This window comes from Nannobrachium achirus (assembly GCF_963921795.1).
Source record: "Nannobrachium achirus genome assembly, chromosome: 22".
Taxonomy (NCBI): Eukaryota; Metazoa; Chordata; class Actinopteri; order Myctophiformes; family Myctophidae; genus Nannobrachium; species Nannobrachium achirus.
This window is the reverse complement of record NC_137829.1, coordinates 13,716,499-13,739,170: the sequence shown is the minus strand read 5'-3', so window position 1 is coordinate 13,739,170 and position 22,672 is coordinate 13,716,499. Positions and strand designations below refer to the sequence as shown.

At 42.2% G+C, this 22,672-nt stretch overlaps 1 protein-coding gene and 1 pseudogene across 2 annotated transcripts in view; both read right to left on the bottom strand.

Annotated features, from left to right (window-relative positions):
* Positions 1-288: 288 nt before the first annotated feature.
* lmln (leishmanolysin-like (metallopeptidase M8 family)) lies at positions 289-16,493 on the bottom strand (the record flags this gene model as incomplete). Its single annotated transcript, XM_080753442.1, has 16 exons — positions 289-389; positions 877-1,087; positions 2,243-2,373; positions 2,900-3,059; positions 3,375-3,507; positions 5,493-5,680; positions 6,541-6,648; positions 7,543-7,660; positions 8,108-8,202; positions 8,354-8,459; positions 8,653-8,831; positions 11,163-11,280; positions 11,880-11,962; positions 12,722-12,752; positions 14,998-15,101; positions 16,398-16,493. The coding sequence occupies 16 exons, from the start codon at positions 16,491-16,493 to the stop codon at positions 289-291; spliced, it is 1,962 nt and encodes a 653-aa protein (XP_080609568.1).
* A 2,087-nt stretch (positions 16,494-18,580) lies between these two features.
* The window catches only part of LOC308308071 (extracellular calcium-sensing receptor-like), a 7,649-nt pseudogene continuing 3,557 nt past the window's right edge, over positions 18,581-22,672 (bottom strand). Inside the window, exons 3-6 of the transcript in view lie at positions 22,161-22,381; positions 21,457-21,691; positions 21,241-21,364; positions 18,581-19,479 (exon numbers count right to left, since the gene is read on the bottom strand). The product of the transcript in view is annotated as an extracellular calcium-sensing receptor-like (transcript). The remainder of the gene's footprint in view (positions 19,480-21,240; positions 21,365-21,456; positions 21,692-22,160; positions 22,382-22,672) is intronic.

Sequence of the window (22,672 nt, the reverse complement as noted above, 5' to 3'; positions counted from 1 at the left end):
TTAATGGGGAAGAAAAAGGAAATGAACCAAGGAAGGAGTGAAGGAGGTGGGGATGATTTTAGGGTCTGACCCATTTTGGGTTAAAAAAATTAAGAAAGAAAAAAAGCGGATTAGAGTTATAAACAAACAGAGTTGATCAAATATCTTCACACCAGTCTGTCTTGTATGGTCATACAGTATGTGTATTAATGTGTGTGTGTGTGTGTGTGTGTGTGTGTGTGTGTGTGTGTGTGTGTGTGTGTGTGTGTGTGTCTGTGTCTGTGTACTGTGTGTCAAGTCTGCAGACTATCAGCTACAGTCGCAGAGCAGTATTCCGGCCACAAGGGGGAGCAGGTTGACCAGCAGGAGCCACAGAGTGAATGCCAGCCCTGAAGAACTGGAACAGGGGTCTGAAACAAAAACAAAACAAATCAGAACTAGGGTTCGGCGATATGACTTTAATCAGTATTGCAATTATTTCAAACTTTTGCCTCGATTAGAATGAATGATTATTCGATTAGCGAAAAATAGCAGACCTACATCGGCTATTTTTGCTATTTTTTATGCGCCGTCATTGTACAAAGATGAAACCAGCTCAGTGGTCTTGTGGTTAGTGTCCACCCTGAAACTTACTACTACAGTACATTAAAAAGTACAAGAAAGTAAAATACAGGGTTGAGTGGTTAATCAGACTACTATCTATTAGAACAGCTAAACCTAACCTCTAAAAATGCTTAACTCAAACCCCAACCTGAATCTACCTTCTCCTAATTGTTAAAATAAAATGTATTTAAATGTTTTTTTCTACAAACATTTTTCTTTTTGAGGAATAGGAACATTGTCCTCACAATCTTCTCTAAATCGGGTTCTCTGAAATGACGAGCGGGCTGTACTGACCAATGGGGTTGCTCCTGGAGGTGTTGGTGGGCGGGAGCTGGTGTGGGAGGGGACAGTGTTGACAGAAGTCGGTGCAGGCGGGACAGAGCAGCACGCCGTTGTAGACCCAGTCGTTGACGCGTACGCTGACGCTCAGCAGCTGGCCTTTACGCGCACACTGGAAGGAGCGCTCCTGAACGTACACCGCCAGGCCTTGCGGCGAGCACGCCACCTGCAGGACACACACAGGCATTACACTCTATAACATCCGTAGAATCAGATCCTTCCCCACACTTAAGCCTCTCCAACTGATCCAAAATGCCACGGCACGACTGGTCTTCAACCAGCCAAAATTCTCACATGTCTCCCCCCTTCTCCGCTCCCTCCACTGGCCCCCGGTTGCGGCCCGCACTGAATACAAAACACTGATGCTGGCTTTCAAAGCAGCCCAAAGGTATGGCACCTCCATACCTCCAAAGCCTGATCAACCCCACCCGTTCACTCAGATCTGCTAACGCAGGGATAATGACAGAACCCTTGCTAAAAACCCCAGGACAAAAATCCCCTCTTCCTAGAGAATTCGCCATCCTGGCCCCCAAACTGTGGCATAAACTCCCCGTCGCACTTAGAACGACAGACTCACTCCCTAGCTTCCGCCGTGGCCTGAAGACCCACCTCCACCTAAGCCCATAGCACTTAGCGTAGCACTCACCTACCCCAACGACCATACATGAAAGCTAGATAGCTTTTTCTTTTGTTCATATAAAGCTAGATTGATATTAATATGCATTTGATGTATTAATGTTGATGTATTACTTTGCTTATTGTATTGATGTATTACCTTGCTTATGGGGCTGTTAAGTCTGACATCATTTTGTAGGCAGAGGAGAATTTCTGCCCCCAGTTCCCATGAATCTTTTTACTGTTTTTACTATTTACACGTTTTTCTTCTCTTTGTTGTTGAAAGGAACGTGTTAGAATTATAGTTTAGTCGTTATTTTTGTCTCGGATCTGTTGAAATAGCGAGGAACAGATATTGACAATAAATCTGCTTGGAGGTCTGACTACAAAATGATGTCACGGCTTAAAAGACCCATTTAATTGTAAATTGCTCTGGATTGAGAACTAAGTGCCTACATTGTAAATTGTAGGATCAATTCAGTTAGGTGTGACGCAGTTAAATTCGAGTGAATCTGTTTCACCACTTAAACCCTAGTCTAAACCAGGGGTCTTCCCTGTAAATATCGATAATTAGGAACTAACTGTACCCTCACAGGTCTATACCTCTGACAGTGTATAAGTGGAAACAAATCGACCCTCAAAAATGAACAGAACTAGTTCAACCCTAGTGGAAAAAAGGCCTAAGAGTTATGGGGGGTCTCCCTACCTTATAGCACCCAGAACCCCAGTCAGGGTAGGTCATCTTCCTGGTACACTGCTCCATGATGAAGGCAGACTTCTGGTTCAGACACACAGAGTCTGGTCCATACTGCTCTGCTCCATAGTTCCTCCACCAGTCTGTTGTTAAAACAACAGAGACAGAACCCAGGTTAGAACACACATAGAACGCAGGTTATTATATACATATACAAGATCATTTGTGCCTATTTTGGGGGGGGACACGCTTCAGCAACAAACGATACATATACACGATTTATTAGTGGCATTTGTGGCACCCCCTGAGTTCCCAAACCTTTTAGCTCAAGACCCAAAAGAGCAATGTAATGTCTCTTCGCGACCCAAACTAGTGAAAAGCGCTTGTAGATCGGCTATTTTAAAATGTTTACATTCATTTTAAGGATTCAATGTAACAGCAGCAGCAGTTGAGAATGAGAACGGCAAACCTTGAAAAATGTACCTGTGAGTGTGACCTATAAATATGTGTCCACAAGACCACAACCCACAAATAGGCCCCGGCCCCTATTTGGGATCCAGTGGTTTAGAGGCCACTTGATGTGGGATTCAAATCTGGGGCAGATCGGAGGCTGCCTTCAGGATTTGTGGCATTAATTGCACAGTAGTGTAGTGGTATACGTCTAATTACCTGGTTGGTTCTCAGGCACGCGGCAGTAGGAGTTCCTCTGGTATTCTCCGCTCAGATGCCAGCTGAACTCCTGGCTGAAGGGGCAGTAGTCAGCGATCTCCACCGCACCGCCGTACCATGGCAGCTGCTCTGCAGCGACGTCGGGAATCTGGTCAAAATACTGACAACCACACACACCAGACACGTTAGTCAAAATACACTTTACATTCGCCAATTGACCAATTTATTCGTTCAATCGCCCAAGCTTAGTATGCACACGGTACATTCACAGGGGTTGTGTAAGAATGTGTATGTGTGTGTGTGTGTGTGTGTGTGTGTGTGTGTGTGTGTGTGTGTGTGTGTGTCCTCACCTGGTGCTTATGAGGTACTGTAGATGTATGGTGTGTGTACATGGCATGTGTGTGTACCTGACAATCCTATGGTAGTTCCTATGAGTTTTAATTTCTGGAGGGTGTGTGCATGTGTGTGTGTGTACCTGGTACTCCAGTGGTAGTTCATAAGGGTATTTCTGCAGGTTGCACACGGCCACAGCCAGCTGGTCTTGTCTACATGTGAGCTGCAGTGGAGACCCTCTGACTGTGTTACAGTAAGGAGTCACAGCATGATGTCTGTAATAAACAAGCACATAAGATATGAATAAACACAATAAGCTTATTATAACACAATACAACTGTAAAAAGGCCAAACCACTGAGAAAGAAGAGACACTGATTCTGCTAGCCTCAGATCCTCAGGCCGGGCATTGCAAAGACTGGGTGCCCAGACTCCAAAAGCCTGGTCACCCCAAATAATGAGGTGAGACTTCGGGTCTACCAGAATAGCCTTACCCGTATAGCCCTATTCGTACTGGATTAGTATTATGTGGGACCTCAGGTAATTTAGAAATCCCCCCAACCATCTATTTTGTGCCGCATTCACACTGGATAAGCAAAGTCTGTATTTTACTTGAAATTGCCGACATTATCCTCAAACAAAAAAATACTCTTATAGTTCCATTTGTACACTCTCTGATTTAGTGTTTACATGAACAGCATTTCTTATCACAGATTGAAATCATTTTGATTGTGATTAAAGAGTCCAACATACCAGTGAAACAGCCAATTAAACAAAATATCAGAGGCTTTGGAGAGAGCCAGAACTTCAGGCAGCACATCACATCTCACAGGGATGAAGACAAGTTGCATTGCAGATTTACAACAAGCTATAACAAGTGGGCACCCCTGGTTGAGCTAAAGAAAGATAATAATAATTACAAAAGACAACTGCGCAGAGCAGTGAATGTTTTGTGTGTGTCTTGACCATAGAGTTATAATAAGAATAGAGAGGACACCGGATTGGGATATCCCCACCCGTCCACTTGCATTGAGTTGCTCACCCAGCGCATGAAGCGTACTTCCGCGTTTGAGACGCCTCTGAAACGTGACGGCTTCTATTTTGCTTCTGTGACGCGTTTTGCGTCATAGTTTGTGTTCATGGACGTGCTGGGGCTCTAATTCATGAACGAGTACTTCCGTTATGAACGCGCGTCAATACAAAGAAGCCTAGATGCGCGTTCATGATTAGAAGCCACCATGTCCATTTTGCTTCAGGGCTCCACCAGGGTTCTGGGGGCTTGGTCTTGACTTGTTATTTACCGACTGCCAGTAAGAATAGAGGCGTTATGGACAGACTTCCAAATAGGGGATCAAATGGGATCAGCATATCTGAGATGAAGCAGAGGGCCTGTCCCTGCAGGGCTTTAAAAGTCATCAGGAAATCTATTCTGAAATTAACAAGTAACCAGTGAAGTGAAGCTAAGATGGGTGTAATGTGATCGCGTTTCTTAGAATAGTTAATAGTTAACAGTCGGGCACAGAATTCTGTACCAGTTGAAACAGAAATAGTTGTGTTGCCAGAGGCCAGAGTATAAGGAATTACAAAAATCTAAACGTGATGAAATGAAAGCTTAAATTACCGTTTCACGTAATAAAAAGGATTTCATTCTGTCAAGTGTTCCTTAACTGGAAATAACATGCTTGAACAACTCATGACAGGAGCTGTGGTCATTTTAACTTGTCTTTTTGTGTGCACCCCTGACAGTGTTTAAGTTGCTTGACTCAATATTTAGATATTTAATATTCATTTGATCAGAGTCAGACACTTGGTTGGTTACATTTGTACACTCTCAGTGAGGAGGACACAAATTCAATTGTTGAAAACATGGCAATTTATGCGGACTACAACGATACATATATACCTCTGTATATATCTTTTTTTAAACAGCAGCTGGCAACCCAAGCCAAATTAAAACTGTACGGTAAAGTTCATTATGCAATTTTCCCGGCCCGACTAATTAACATACATTTTAGGCCCAGCCCGAAAACATCGGTCAGGTCGGGAAGATTTGAGAAGAAAAAAAAAAAATCTTTTCGGTTTTCATTGAGCCCGAGGCCCGGCCTGACTAATTAGCAAAGATTTTAGACCAGGACTGGCCCGAAAACATCGAGTTGGGTTGGGTTCGGGCAGAATTTGAGAACTACAGACACACAGCCAGAAAGACAGACAGACACAAATACAGAAATAAGATTATGTTACACATGTGTGTATGGTGTGACCTCTGTCTCTGGCGTTCCATCCAGAATTTGCAGCTCTTCATGACGAAGTCACAGCCCAGACCTCGGCCCCAGTCCAGCCTCTGAGCCAGGCTGTAGTTGGCCCGGTACCAGCCCGAGTCCTCCATGATGGCCAGGGTCAGCCGGGAGAACACACGGTTCTGCGTGTGGGAACCCGTCATGGCCTCGTTCTAAAACACATTAAACAATTCAATGTTATACGAGTTTTAAAAAAGGACCTCAATTTAAACAAGCCATAGGCCTTTTGGGGGTTATCCTTTTAGTTGACCTTGTACCAGTTAACTGTACTGCAGTGAAACTGTACCTAATAAAGTTAAAAGTTAAAAGGCCTCTTCCTAAAACACATTCATGGAATAAAAGCACAATTAAATGACATGACTGAAACATTTTGTGATTTGTGAAACAGCGTGAAACGAGTCCTCCACACACACAAACAAGAAAATAAAGCATGAGCGTGCACACACGTGCACACACGTGCACACACACACACACACACACACACACACACACACACACACACACACACACACACACACACACACACACACACACACACACACACACACACACACACACACACACACACACACACACAGGACGAAATTAAAATTTCATATCACAATTATTGTTACCAAAGAAATCGTGATTTACGATATTATCGCAACAATCAAAATAGATCAGCTATTTTTTGGCAAAGAGTTTTTTGGTAGAGTGAAAAAAAGAAGTACGAATGTATGAAGTACGTATATTATAAGTACGTTTTACCAATAGAGGGTTTAAAATGGTACCGGATATGCAGCTCGGCAAATAAAAGGTGAATTGATCCCAGCATGACGGAGGACTATTTCACGATAAATTAAATCTTCACAATATCGTCCCATCCCTAACACACACACACACACACACACACACACACACACACACACACACACACACACACACACACACACACACACACACACACACACACACACACACACACACACACACACACACACACACACACACACACACACACACACACATTTACCTCCAGCAGTCTCTTCTCCCAGTGGTTGAGTTCCGTTCCCATTCCTCCCTGGTTCTCCAGCTCCATGCCCTCCAGGATGGGACAGTTAAAATGTCTCCTGGCCTCCTCCTGAAGAGAAGATATCACATGGTTGACCCCAACCTTAAAGATGCCATGAATTGAGCACTTAGGACCCAAATGGAAATAGGAAAAATCCTTTAAGCAGACATTTTATTGTACTGTACTTCCCTGTATGTGTCTCTGCAAACTGTAAATCAATCAATCAATCAATCAATCAATGACACGCTAGAAATCAGTTTGATAAGGGGGGCTCAGGGAGGCACATGTCATGGTCATTTGAGTGGTGTTTACAGTAGCCAATGTGACAAAGTTATCATGTACCATATTGACCATATTGACCCTTGCGTTTGTACAGTCTCAGAGTTTCAGACCTGTACGGAGACTACGGACATCGTGACATGGTAGCTACACATCTCAAACCTCTACCAAAGTGTCCTTGGACTTTAAGTCAGGGTTAGTGAGGTGAGTCCCATGGACCAGTGAGGTCAAGCTAAATGTCCCCCAGGACACCAAGTACAGTACATAGAACCGGGCGGGAAACCCAAAGGTCCTTGAAGGGGTTGCCGGGGGTCCACAGCAAAAGGAAGAACATTCTCCAATTCACCCAATTAGAGAATGTTTGAGAATGATTATTGACATCATAGCTTTTATTTTTTGAGGATCTGTAGATGGGGAGAGTTCCCCATCTACAGTACCACAGCACTGATCCTCAAATAATAATGCGTACCGAACCACAACCATCTCTTGGCAGATTAAAGCAATTGATGTTACCGCAGTGCAACAAGTCTTTTATATGAAATATCATACTATTACGATTACGATTTTATGGAAGATGCTAGTTTAACCACTTCCAATGCTCTAATCTTAAAATATTAACCAAAGATATGACCTGAATCCGCATGTACAAAATAAGTCCCTCTGCATCACACACACACTTCTTACCACGACACGGGGAGTGACGAGGAGATGGACTTGATGTCGGACCATTTCCCCTCCTCTGATGTCCCACAGCCTTGTCACCGTCCTGATCACCTGGTCACTCCACTGGTACAGACCCAGACTGGCAAGCACACACATGTTAGTATTAATGCTTGCGAGGACATGGGCATCATGTAGGACAGCAGTGTATTGATGTCTTTATAACCATTTCTTGGGCCCTTTTAAACTCAAACCCTAATGTCAGAGCTATACTTGATGTGCACCCATGTTGTGCACCACAAATAGCTCATTTACAAGCTCACAGCGTTCCGCATTGTGAGCTAGTAGATTGGCTAATTTCAGTGTGTGACACCGGTAGTATAAATCAGGCATAACTAACTGCTACCCTTAAATCATTAACCTCTAAATGCCTAATCCTGGCCAGAATCTGTCCCTAACTGTAAGCCTAATTCCCCAAATCTTTTATTTCACCATAAAACCACCATTTATCTTGTGAAGACCAGGAAGGTCTACGTGGAGCCTGGAGATATGGTTTATGGTATGTACAGTAACTGTACTCTCATCTTACCTCTCGTTGAAGGCCGGCAGGCCGCTGGCAAAGCGGGGAGTGAGAGGTTTGCCGTCGTCATCGTGGTAGAAGGCAAAAAGGCCTGCTGAGAACCCCTAGTGGACACAGTATGTCACAAATTCACAAATATTCCAAACCCCTGGAAGCCACTCCCCTGGGAGTCCACGGACCCCACTTTGAGAACCACAGAAACACCACATGTTTGAGTTGATATCGGGTATTTAGAGGTATTTCTGTAGTACTGACCAGAGCGTGGATGATCTCGTGTTTGACGGTGGAGAGCATCCCTTCAAACTCCTGCGGCTGGGATGAGATCATGGCAGGACACAGGTTGGCATAGCCAGCAATAGGCCTGCCGGGGGAGACATTGGTTCATTATGCAAACCTACTGTCTGTATGTTCAAAACGGTTGCTTTTCAGGAAATGAGCTAAAACAAAAATGGTTCCCAATTAATCCAATAGATCCATTTGGACAAAAGTTCTTTTAAGTGTTTAAACCTTTTAAACTCCCCTGTAACTCCAGAACCAGTAGTGCATTGGCCTACCTGTCCAGCTGTGCCTCCAGTTGGCAGTAGGCTGCGTAGGCCACTATGTTCTCCTGACCGCAGCGCTCTGTGGTCACTCCACTGACATACAGCACAAAGTCTGAGCCCTCCACCCCGGGGCCGTCCGGAGGCCCCGAGGGGCCACACGACTTCCCTGACTCACTGCACACCTTACATTGCTGGAGAGAGATTTAAAAGAAATGCAGAACCAGGGTTTGTGATGTTCTATAAGGGGTCTTCAACATTTTCAGGCCAAGGACCCCTTAGTCGAGAGAGAGATGAAGCAGGGACCCCCACAACAGATTGTGTTTGTTTGACAGCACAATCATCAGCGTATTTTGGATTCATGTCAATTTGTGTTTTCAGATATTTAACTACTTGAATCGTCAATACTTAATAAACTCGACCTTTCACTCTGTACTTGGTCTGCTCTTTTTCCCCTCTACATTAAACCTCTTTTGGGATATACATCTCTAATCGATCTCGCCAGTTGGACTGTTTAATGACGAGGTTATTACACAAGCCAAACCTCTACCAGTGTCCTTGTACATTAATTGAAATGAAGAGCTGAGAGAGATGAAGCAGTGCAACCCCCACTACTGTACATATTGTATAGAACTGTGTTGCAAATTACATTTATTCATATCCATAGATAGCCCCATAGTCTTTGTTTGACAGCACTATCATCAGTAAATTAATGTTGTTTGCTGGTTTACACAAAATCTTTTCTCATGTTCATGTGTATTTTCAGACAAATTTGACATTTGGCTCTGTACTTGGTCCGTTCTTTCCTAACCACACAAAGACTCTGAGGACCCCACTAGGGGTACCGGACCCATTGCTGAAGACCCATGGATTATAATGAACATGACACTTGTTGAGGTTTGTCATAACCAAAGTGCAGAGCGCAGTCTACAGCACTGACATGAGCAGATGATCTATAATGAGCTTATACTCCTGACAATACTCTTCCTCTTTCACCTTATCCCTTCATCCGTTTATCCTTTCATCCCTTGCTCTTGCTCCGCCACCAGCCCTCTTTTAACTCCTTCCAGCCTTCCATCCACAGGTTGGTCATGTCATTTTCAGGCGGGTGAAGGAGACAAAAACTGTACTCAAGTAAAAGTAATGTTACCTTCAGGGCATGTTGATGTATTACCGTGCTTATTGTATTGATGTTACCTTGCTTATTTTAATTGATTGGTGTATTACCTTGCTTATTGTAAATCACTCTGGATTAAGAGCGTCTGCTAAATGCCTAAATTGTAAATTCTGAATTGCATGCCCTAAAGAAGGGAATAAAGGCTGAAACAAGTTTTTATTGTTCTACGACGATGAACTAGCATTTATTATTAAAGCTTTTATGGACGACATGCCTTTTTTTCAACTGATGTAGAAGTATTGTTACTTGAAGAAGAAGCACAAATAGTCATCCAAATAATTACTTAAAGGAGTAGTTCACCACTTTTCAACCTGTCTTCATATAATAGGTCCTCACTAATGTTCATGATAAAATATCACTATTTTTTTCTACTCAGTCCAAGTCTCCTAGGAGAGCTGTGGGAAGTTCAGAATCCATCATCTTGTGACATCATCATTTTCCAAAAAAAAAGATTCAATATTTTTGAAAAAAATATTTAGATTTTTATTATCGCGAGAACAGCAGCTTCCACTTTAAAATTGCAACTTTTCAGGAATAGAAAGCCTGCAGTTTCTATAAGCTGGATTGGCAATCGATGATGTCACAAGACCATGGGTTTCTGACCTGCCCACAGGTCTCCTCTGAAAAAAAAAGAAAAAGTTATTTTTGAGTGAGGACCAATTATATGAACATAGGTTGAAAAGTGGTGGAGTGCCCCTTTAAGAGTAATAAAGTATCTAGTGAATAAACTGCATAGGAACTGAGCCATGTCATACACTCTAATCTATTATTTAAATAATCAGAATGTAATTGACATTCTTAAAATATATAGTGCTTGTGCAATAGAGATAACTATAGTTATTTATCAGAGGAAGGCCTACACTATGTAATGCTTTTGTAGGACTGTCAAGTCTATTCCCCTTGGAATGTAGTTTCCCCCCCCCCCCCCCCTTTTATGTATTAAGAGTTTAAACAGTCTCTCAGCTTACCTATTGTCTGTCCAACCCTGACAATAATTAAGCTGAGAGGCAAGGAAAGCTCTGAAAAGAGCTGATTCTAGGTCAGCTATGATGACATGTGGTTCCAGAAGCAAACGTATGTCATAACAATTGCTTTGAGAACCGCTATTATTGTTTATACACAACAGAAACAAAGGATGATATATTTCAAGAGTGAGAGACCACAGTAAACATCCGAAGCATTCTTCCTCCACACTGGGAAGAAAACCGCTTTGGAAAATGTTATGGGAAAAAGTGACCACTTTTCCATAGCATTCTATGAGTGGTGGGGTCATTTGGTGTCAGTGTGACGTTGTCTGATAAGGCGTCTATTGGCGACATGAGAGCGGTGACATGAGAGCGGTGCTGACCTGTAGGTGGCGCTGAGGCACAACCACGGGGCCACATCGTGTGACGTCAGCACACTCCTCCTGACAGTAACGGTGAGGGTCATCTCTCTTCCTCAGGTACTGGTTGGTTGCACATTGTCTACACGCACAGACACACACACCTTCGTTAAGTCAAATCAACTCTGTACTAATAAGTTATAACATATTATTTTCCTGAAGGCAGGACCAAAGGCATATATAATACCAGTAGTAACACCAGAGGTAAAATAAGTAAATCTGCAGTAAGGCCACAGAAACTAACTCTTTCCCTGGTCATTCCCGAGTTTGAGTTATATCCTATGTCTTTCCCTGCCAAGAGTTTCCCAAGTTGTAAACAAAGTTAATTCTTTTTTTTTTTAAGCTATTTTCTTTTTCTTTTTTTTTACTTCCGACTTCCTACTTATGGTTTCTGCAGTGATCGCGAACCGGAAATGCATGTTCGACCCCGGAACTACTCGATATTTCAACCTTGGCAGCCATGTTTGTTTACATATGAAGAAAACATTTTGGCCTCTATCTCATGAATGCCTGGACGGATTTCTGGATTTTATTTTGTTTTAAGGCTGTGAACGGCGTGCACACGCGTGGTGCATGATCCATGCACCATCGTGCACGTAAAAAGGTAAGAAAAGTCTGGCAGTCTGATCCGAGAGATCGCGGAGGGGGGGGGGGGGGGGTTGTAAAGTGTCCCCACTGTACCTGCTGAGAAGCACAGGTCCAACCCTGTGTCTCACACTGAAGACGCTCTGGAGGTAGTCAATGGCTTGAGGAAACAGCTTATCCTAGGGAGGACACACACAGGGGCGTCACAAGGGGTAGGAAAGTGGGACTGAGTTACTAGGGCCCAAGTTGGAGGGGCCCTAGTAACTTTAGCTATTGAAAAATAGCAGATATACAAGCTCACAGCGCGGCACCGAGTGCCGCGCTGCGAGCTTGTAGATCTGCTATTTTTGAAAAGTCGTGAAAATGTGTGCAAATCTTTGAATATATGTATTTTTTAAGCGAACATTTGTAACTCAAATTTTGCTTCTGGGGTGTCCCTGGAACTAAATATTTTGAGATGGGGGTCCGTGGCTAAATACATATAATGTTGGGGTCCTTCACATGAAAAGGTTTGAGCACCACTGACATGGAAACATAGGTTTCTTGCACACATTTTCACAATTTTTCAAAAATAGCAGATCTACAAGCTTGCAGCGTGGCACTCGGTGCCGCGCTGTGAGCTTGTATATCTGCTATTTTTCAATAGTTAACATTCATGGGGGGCCCACAGTGAATCCTTGTACCCAGGGCCCAGAATTTGGTGTGATGCCCATGGACACACACATAGTCTTTTCTTAGTTTTGTATAAAAAAAAAGGTGTAGCATTGGTACAGCTCGGTGAAACAAACTTGTGTCTAAACCAGTGGTTTTCAAACGGTGTGCCGTGACTCGTTGAGACATATTGTCCGGGTGTGCTTTTATATACAACTATACGACTTTGAATAGCGAAAATAGCTGATCTACAAGCTCAGCAGCAATGTGAGCTAGAATAGACTCACCTTCACCAGTCTTCTCTTGTCTGCAGGAAGCCTGTTGAGATGAAGAACAGTCACATGAGGGCAGAACAGGGAGGTGACAGTTGTTTTTAGACTTCAGGGTTTCAGGCAAAAGAGCTAATTTAACAAGGGAACGTGGTGTTATTGAAGTCCTTAACACTAAGGCACGCTCAGGCTCCCGGTGAGAATCATTGTACTAAAGATGCCATACATATACACTATGTATATCATTAGAGTCAGGTGGAAACCATCTTTGTCCACAACCTTTTTCATGAAATGGAATACAAAAATGCCAATGGATCCAATCAACGTAGTTATTATTTAGTCATAAGCTCTTGTTAAAACTTTTGTACTTTTTGGTTCAATATTTGTAAAGCCCAAAGAGACACGTAAGGACTTTCAAATAGTTTTAAATATAGCAGAAATAGCAGCTCACAGTGGGGCATTGTAGATCGTCTACTTTTGCTACTTTTGTGCAACACTGTTGTACAAGAAATTTAGGGCTTGCATTCATGAAAAATAAATAATAACAACAAGCTCAAATGAGATACAAGACAGTATCGATATGGAAAGTTGGAAACATGATTGGTGTTTCAATGTCCTACATCAACTTCTGATGATGCCACGTTTCAATTACATGTAATTTAGATAGCATTTTGTATACGTTTTCAATTTTTATAGTTTTTACTGAATAGGTGCTTGATCTACAGTACCTTGTTTTTCTTAGATTACTATTTCTATGCAATTGATGTTGAGGTTGATGTATTTATTATAAGGCTGGGACTTTAACTGATTAATTGCGATTAATTAATTACAGAAAATTAACGCGATTAAAAAAATTAACGCATTTTAATCTCACTTAGTTTTTGCAGTTTTGCTTGGCCCAGTGGATGCGAAATTTTGATTTTAAAAACTCACTTGTTGATTCACTCGTACAACAAATTAAAATGTGATTAATTGCGATTAATTAATCACAGAGCCTGTAATTAATTAGATAAAAATGTTTAATCGCATCCCAGCCCTAATTTATTACCTTGCTTATTGTCTGGACTATCAGCGTCTGCTAAATGCCTAAATTGTACATTCATGGAATATGAATATATTTGAGTATAATATCATTATGGGGAGACCCGATAAGCGAATGGTGACCTTTTGCTGCATGTCTAGGTCAAGTCAGATTTGTTCATACAGCACATTTCATACTATAGTCCGGCAGATTAAAGAAAAAATAAAAGTGCATAGAAATAACACGAGCTAAAGGTTGTGTGGCAATGAATACTACAATACCCAGAATGCTTTGCGCCAGCTTCAAAACATTTTTCCTCATCGGTGGTCTCTCACTCGACCAAGGGAGGCGTACAGGCTATAGCCGCAGAATGAACGTGAATGAAGTTGAACATCCCAAATACAGTATGCTTTGTGCCGCATACAACTGAAACTATCAGATACATTTCAAACTGTTCTATGTATAGGGACGGGACAATAAACGATATTATCGTTTGTCGTGATAAAATACACTCACGAAAACCGTATTGTGTTGATTTAATTTATTGTGAAATCATCCTCCTTCATGCACTGGGATCAATTCACCTTTTATTTGAAGAGCTGCATTTCCGGTACCATTTAAGCCCTCTATTGGTAAAACGTACTTATAATATACGTACTCTTTTTCACTCTCTACCAAATCTCTTTGCAAAAAAAATAGCCGATCTACAAGCTATGTGAGCTTATTTCAGCTATTTTTGGGCAAATGTTCCGCCACAGGATAATGGATGTTGATTTGTTGAGGATATTTTGATTATTGCGATAATATCGTAAATCGTGATTTCTTTGGTCACAATAATCGTGATATGACATGTTCATGTCGTCCCATCCCTAACCATGTACAGTACAGTTCACAACAGATGAAACTGCATTTGATGGAAGCATGAATGGTAAACCTGGGTATTTACAATCATCCAACATGTTTGTTGGTGTATGAACTCTACGGGGGTCTCCTTGGGATCACAGACATGGTCAGAGAGAGAAGGATGAGAATGGTCGGGCACTGTGTCAGGCACCCGGAACTGACACTGTGGGAGCCAACACAGGGAACAGCTAGGAGGGGAAAGAGGCGCACCGGCACCACCTACATAGACACACTGCGGCGCGACAGCGGAGCTAAAAACACTGCAGAGCTCAAGACTCAGATGCTATATAGGAGGGTGTGGAGGGCAGCGATTCAGGAGACCCGAAGTGGTGTTGGCTAGTCTATATGGTATGGCATCGCAGGAACTTACTGGTCAACACTGGAGTCGTAAATGATCTTTATTCTGAGCTGCAGGTCTTCGGGAGTGCTTCTCTTGGTCAGTCGCTCTGACTTCAAGTAGACCTGATGCACAACCTGAGAGATAGACATCACCACAAGAGCACAAACACACATCAGCCTGTCACCCATCATAGAATGTTAGTTAATGATTAACTGTCATACAATTGTGACTAATGATTTAATTGTGATTTTAGGAACATACAATCTTCTAAACCTTTGTTTGACTTTAAGGCTTTGAAAACAAAAGGTTCACAATTTGGGAATTTTAGCAAGATGCTGCAATCCAGATCTACTTACAATAATAAGCAAGGTAAACAAATGTATCAAATGCAGAGACAGATAGTGCCAAGAACCTTGCATCAGTCTAATGAAAATAATGATATTATGTACATTGAAATTTGAAACTATAGGATAACATGTAAACAATAAACCTAGCATCATTCTAAATAACATGCCATCTAAATTACATTTGATTTGACCCTTTTTGGTCTGCATGGATGGTCGTCAAGACTAGGTCAAGTGCTGCAGGCCAGGGCAGATATAGCAAATAACCTTTTTCTTGCGAAATGTTAAATAATAATAATAATAATAATAAATGCATCCCTTGGAAAATGGTCTGAAATACAGTAAAGTATAGGTACACGATTTGATCATGCAAGGTCCATGCTTTATCAGACCTAAATTGACCCTTCAACTTTCTTGTTTATGCCCATTAAATAATTAATGATTGAGTGGTTGGATAATATTATAGACAATAGAGCCAATTAACACTTATTTCACCAAATTAATAACACATATTACTGGCCCTTTAAGAAAACGTTAGCTATTTAGCCTGCTAATGCTGAGGGGTCTGCAACCTTTTTGACATTAAGTGCCATGTTTTATTTTCTTGATAGTCAGTGTGCCATGTCGACATTATGTTCAATTTTAACACCACATCAAAATATAATATTGCCAACAGATCTTTTTTTGTTCTTTTTCTCAGGACATTCTAATGATCATTATACTCCAGACTCCCTACCAAGTCAGAATTAAGAGCTTGAATGTATGTAGAATTATGTGCAAGATGCAATTTGTATACAGATTTGAGGGGACTTAAATTACATAGATAGATATTTTATGTATTTATTGTATTCATTTACACTAATGCCAGTGTGCCAGTGATCACCCACCCTCCTCTGTGGGTTGCCTTCCCCTGAGCTAGCAGATCTAATAAGCTCGAGCTTGTAGAATGTAGATGATCTGCTAGCTGATCAGCAACTTGAGATCTCGTTCGTGTCTGCAAACGGCACCGCAGCAGTAGTACAGCACATCAGCCAGTACAAAGACCTCATAAAACGGTATGTGTGAATCCAGACAGGCAGCACATACCTCGTGCGGAGGAGGGAGGTGGTGGCAGCGGGCTGCAGCCGACAGCAGGAGCAGCAGGGCCGGGACGCAGGAGCAGCTCAGCCCGGCCGGCCCCATGGTCCTCTTGATGCTAGCACCTCCACCACGTCCACACACACAGACAGGCGGCCGGGCTCATGCATCGCTTGTTGTTGTTGTTTTTATGTCGGGAACATAATTTTGAAAAAATAAATATACATATATATTTAAAATCAGACTAAAAAAAACACACCGGTTACATATGTATTCTACACACACACACGTAAACACAACACAGCATCAACAGCTGAGCTCTTCTGTGTGTGTGTTGTAGCGGTTCCGGTCACGTGTCTTCCTCCTAGATTTTAGATTTGAGCATGCGGTGAGGTTTGTTTATGTTTGTCGCCATCCGGCGGTTAATTTGTGAATTGCAATAATAAGTAGTGAAGTGTTAAAGTAATAATAATAAGAGTGAACCAAGGAATGGATCATGCATGTGTAAATGACACTGATTCATGAAAATGTGTACAAAAAAGGAAAAAAAATATTTTATTGATTGATTGAATACGTTATTAGAAGTTTGCATGGGGAAAAAGTAAAGGACCGTACAGTTCAGATACAAGGTCAACTAAAAGAATGTAAACCACAAGAAAGCACAATGGCTTGTTTGCATGGGGGTCCTTTTGAACTGCAACAAGTAGCGATAAGCCAAAAACGTATGGGTTCCTATATGACATTGTAACTCTCTCTTCACTGGCCTCTCAGCATGTGCACTTAAACCTCTCCAACTGATCCAAAATGCCACGGCACAACTGGTCTTCAACCAGCCAAAATTCTCACATGTCTCCCCCCCTTCTCCGCTCCCTCCACTGGCTCCTGGTTGCGGCCCACACTGAATACAAAACACTGATGGTGTGCTGACCTTCAAAGCAGCCAAAGGTATGGCTCCTCCATACCTTTAAAGTTCCCTGGAGGGGGTTTGTGGCCTAATATCATTTTGGAGGTCCTTGGCTTGAAAAGGTTTTGAGCAGCCAGCACTGGTATAACCACATGTACATTTTTCATTTTTCAGAAGACAATTAACACAATTTACAAGACAATTGCAGAATCGGCCTCAAGTCTTAATAGGTTAAATCTCTACAATCTGATGATCATTGTTATAGACTATGGAGTGTTTGTACAGTGGTGTCCCGTCTCTCCAGCACTTTAATAAACAGAAAATAAATGTTACCACCCAATCATCAGTGGGCACCTGTGATGTGTGGTCCTAATAGGTATGAGGCCCCTGGCAGCAGATCAAGCACAGGGCATGAGGGGGCAGAGGTATAGTCAATTAATGCAGAGTATTATGTGGTTGTGGCATTACCTGCATGGAAGGAAGTGTTTACCTTGGTTCCATGACAAGACATGCTCTTTGGATCAGAATACTGCTGCACTATGTGATATTGAAAAGCTCTGTCAAATGGAAAACATATTGCATCTTGTGAAAGTTGAGATCACTTGCTGAAGCCAGTGAATAGATAAATGTGGAATAAGAGCGTGAGAGCGTCACTCTTCTTAAACAGTGTTGCATTGGTGATTCAATGTTTGGGGGGATGCGACATGCATATACAGGCTCATCTCTTTGTTAAATCACCCTGCTGTGACACTAAACGTTGTTGAGGTGTGGGGGTTGTTTTGCACATGTTTTGTATTGATGCATGTCCGTACACATGAGAGCTATAGGTGTGACACTGGTCAGAATATGACCAATGCAACACTGCTTGTAAATTATATGTAGGATTGAACATGCCCCCTAATTAACATATTATAAACATACCAGGCATGTACTGTAAAAGTGGCACAAATCAGACTCAGAAAACAGCTGCGAAAGCATTAGAAAATGCCTCAGAGTAAGTGCTTTATTGACTTAAATCCAGTAGGCCTATATTTTTTATGTAGGCCTATGTATTACATACATGCACATTACATATGGGGGGGGGGGGATGTTGCTACATAAAGTTGTCCAAATTATACATCTACGTTATTTATCTTTCAATTTTACTGTATATGTATGACTATCTTCTACCATATTTTAAGGAAGAGTAGTAAACCTTTCTTCATCATCTCTGGACGGATTACACTAAAAAACACGGAAAATGTATTATCGTTGAATTTCTACTTCTACATTTTGGTGGCACAGCGAGTCAGCGACCCATGATGGACTTCTTAGTGTTTCTCTCAGGTTTTAGGAGAATTATGTAGCACTTTGGTCCAAACAGTGCCACCAAAAGGCCAAAACTGGATGCTAAAATAGCAAAAACCTCCACTACATCTGCATATTTGCCAGGAGAGCTGACATATGCAGGGATGAAGGCGATCCACACGGCACAGAAGATCAACATGCGGAAAGTGATCAGCTTGGCTTCATTGAAGTTGTCTGGGAGATTCCTTGCCAAGAATGCAAGGATGAAGCTGAGGAGAGCCAGTAAACCAATATAACCCAACAGCACTGCAAAACCAACTGTTGATCCCACATCACACTCATAGACTATCTTATCACTGTGGAGCAGTGTGTTTTTATGAGGAGTTGGAGAGGAAGACACTAACCATGCTATACAGACTACTGACTGGATGACAGTAAGAACCAGAAGTGTTCCTCTCTGCTGCATGGCACCAAACCACTTCATAATGTCTGCTCCTCCAGGTTTGGAGGTCTTGAACACGGCCAACACCACCATAGTCTTTACCAGGATACAGGAAACACACCACGTAAAACTGATACCAAACGCTGCATGTCTCAGCTGACAAGTCCAGAGTGTTGGACGACCAATGAACAGAAGTGAACACAAGAAACACAGTTTCAGTGACAACAATAGCTGGTAGCTGAGTTCTGAGTTGTTGGCACGCACCATGGGTGTGTCTCGATGATAGACGAAGATTCCCAGGGCAATGCAACAGATAAGTGTGCCTAGCAATGAGATGGTTGTCAAGGAGATACCAAGGGGCTCATGGTAGGAGAGGAACTCCATGCTCTTAGGGACACAGTGGTCACGCTGGGGATTGGACCAGAAGTCCTCTGGACAACTGATGCACTCTGTAGAATCTAACAAAAACGATAAGGTTAAAGATACAGATAAGCATCTTAAAGATAAATATAGCTGCAAGCAGCGATAAAGTGGCCAAGCCAGAAAAAGTAGGAAAGGAAAAAAGCAGCGGAAAAAAGCAGGAAAAGCAAGAAAAGTGGGAAAAGAAATAAAAAAGAAAACTGGAAGCAGTGAGCAACGAGCACTGAGAACAAGTCTCCGGCAGATAAGGTAGGTTTTTTTGGCCTCCTGGTGGCTCTATAATAGGCCAAAGTGAAAAGGGTGCCACGCTTTCTTGGGCCTTTCACGGCAATCGGAGGCATTTTGTTCCAAAAATGTGTTTTGCAAAAGTTGACCTGCTGGTGGCGCTATAACAGGCCAATGTGAGAACAGTGGCATCTGTTCCTTGGCCTAGTGGGAATGTGTGTGCAAAATTTCACACACATAGCAGGCTGCATTCATGATTTGAGGCATTTTGTTCAAAAAGTTTGGTGTCCAATGTTAGCCAATTAGATATGACATATCGGACAAATTCGTCATGATTACATCACTGTAGAGATACTGTGTACTGATTTGTGTGATTTTTGGATAAAATCTGAAGGAGTAATATCGGCTGACTTACAGTATGTAAGTCAGCCTTCTGGTGGCGCTATAAAAGGCAGATGTGAAAAATGCAGGGCACAGGTTTTTCCTTGGCCTCTGGGAAGTATGCATACAACGTTTTACACTAATCGGTGGAGTTATAGGTAAAAGCACAAATTGGCCTCTACACAACATGTATGCAAAAGACTATATACTGTATGCAACAGACATAAAACACTGTGATACTATTCACCTGGACAGTTTATGATGCTGTACATGATATCATTGTAATCCTTGGCCATCACAACATAGGTGTAGACATCACATAGTTTGCATTATAATGCTTGGTTCAGGAGTTAAGATGCAAAATACATTATTTGGTAATGGCGGATATTAAAATATGCATCAAGGAGGGGCATTTTTGGGAAGGCTCCATATCAGACAATGTTCAGGGACCCAACCTAAAGCAGATTTCTTTCTGGGTATTTTCCTCCTTTATACAAAGTTGATGGGAGCCCAAGATGATATGGATAATTCTATGGGTAAACTTCAAAATAAAGTTTGGTACCCAAGGCTAAAATCCATTGTTAGGTCCTAAAGAAGCCTCAAAAAAGGTTTGGCGCTTTTATCCGCTTCGTTTCGATAATTTTGTTAAGCCAACCCACTAGGAAGGAGGAACCCGATCACATTTCCAAATTTAGCTGGATGTTTAGTAGAATTTGTGTGAACTCTCACTCAAATCTCTGCTGTGGGTGGAAATGCCCTACTCCATTTTTCTCCTCAGTGGGGTTCTGTGCCAGTGGAGTAGGGGCGAAAATCAAGGGATCAGTGCCATGGATAATTGATCAGTAGGTGTTTCCAATTGTCTAACTGTGCTCTCCTCTTTATTGACCGATTCTCAGAGAGGAAACCATAACTGTGGTTTCAAGCAGCACCACTTTGCTTCACACAGCTTTTGTACTGTATTGGTTTATATCGTATGTATGTGTCCGAGTGTCCAAGACAAATTTCTCCAAAGGGAGTCAAAATAAACTAACCTCTGAAAATTATTTAAGCTGATTTTTAACTTTTTCACAAATTCAAGTTATGTGGATCTGACAGTTGTAAACTTAAAGTGTAAGTCTGCACATAGTTTCCGTACAAACTTGAACTTCCTCGGATATGGACCAGGTCTGAATGGACCAGTAATGTAAACCAACCAGTCTCATTGCTGATCTCTCCCTCAGAACAAGCAATGCAGTCAAAGCAGCAGACAGGTTCTCCTTTCCTTCTGGCCACACGGGTTCCAGGGGAACAGCTCTCACTGCACACTGACCGAGGAGGCTTCAGAGGAACGTAACAATGATCAGTTTGAGTCTGAATTAATTCACGTCATGATGAGCTCAACCTTAGTTATTTGAGGACGCTGAAATTACCTTTTTAGATTCAAAGTTCCAGTAGATACTGTCTTCATCCAGGATGAATTCTTCATCTCCGGAGGCTGACTTCTTGATCACACCTACATTGTGAAACTTTGTCCTTCCATCAGGGTGCCACGCCCAGTTCACGACATCATAGATTGGTAAAGCGTCACCATTCTCATCAAATGATACATGATCATTGATCACCAAACGATGTGGTGAAGTTGACCTTTTCCAGGTAATACACAAGCTAGAAATGGTGACGATCAAAAGCATGAAGAGCAAGGCACCTTAAAAAGCCATTTAAGCTCCTGGCTGGCAGCCATCTTGGACCAAGTTGGACGCTGTCTTGAAAATTACGTCATATATTGAACGGTACACTGTAGTGACATTGCCCTTGCAGTATTTACAGTAACACAACATGAACTGCATGTGCATGTGTGTGTGAATGCGTGCATTCGTGCGTGTGTGTGTGTGTGGCACTCACTTTCAAGCACTGAAAGGGGGTTATTAAAACAACTGCCATAATGAAACGAGGGGGCAATAAATGTGCTGTACAGTAAGTGAACGCTTTAGTAAAAATTAAATAAGAACTCAAACAGGATACAGTTAAAGTGGAATTGATTAATTGGATCTGGAATACAAGCTAATAACTGTGGGGTTCTCTCTCCTGATATGAGTGGATCCTGGAACAGGAAAACTGTGAATTAATATCCCACCTGCCATGGCTGTATTGTCTGCAAACTGGCACAGCTGTGCCCAGTGAAAGGCCCTCTTCCTGGCACACATTGCAACATGTCATGGAGGGCATGGGCTAGAGCGTACACAGCCTTGTACACATTATACACAGCCCTGAGGTCAGACACATCCAAAAGAGTAGTTTCTGCTGTTCCAATGTCCTCTTGTCCAGTACACACCCCTCCACCAGCATCCACCCAATCTGACGGAAGGGGTGCAAATTTACACTGAAATGTGTGCTCCCAAAACTGCCTCACCTGAAGAAACAACAATGAAGACTTGAGCATAAATATAAAATACAGATGTCATTTAGAAATATCAGCTTAAGGTAGAATAATTATTTGTGTTAAAAAAAAAAAAAGTGGTCACAGGGCTCTGTCTCTCCAGCTCTACAGAAAACAAAGAGCTAGAGAGCTGGAGACCCCTGTTACTGAACAATAACAAAGAAGATTACTGTCGTGTCACAATATAGGCCTACTGAAGTGCTTTAACC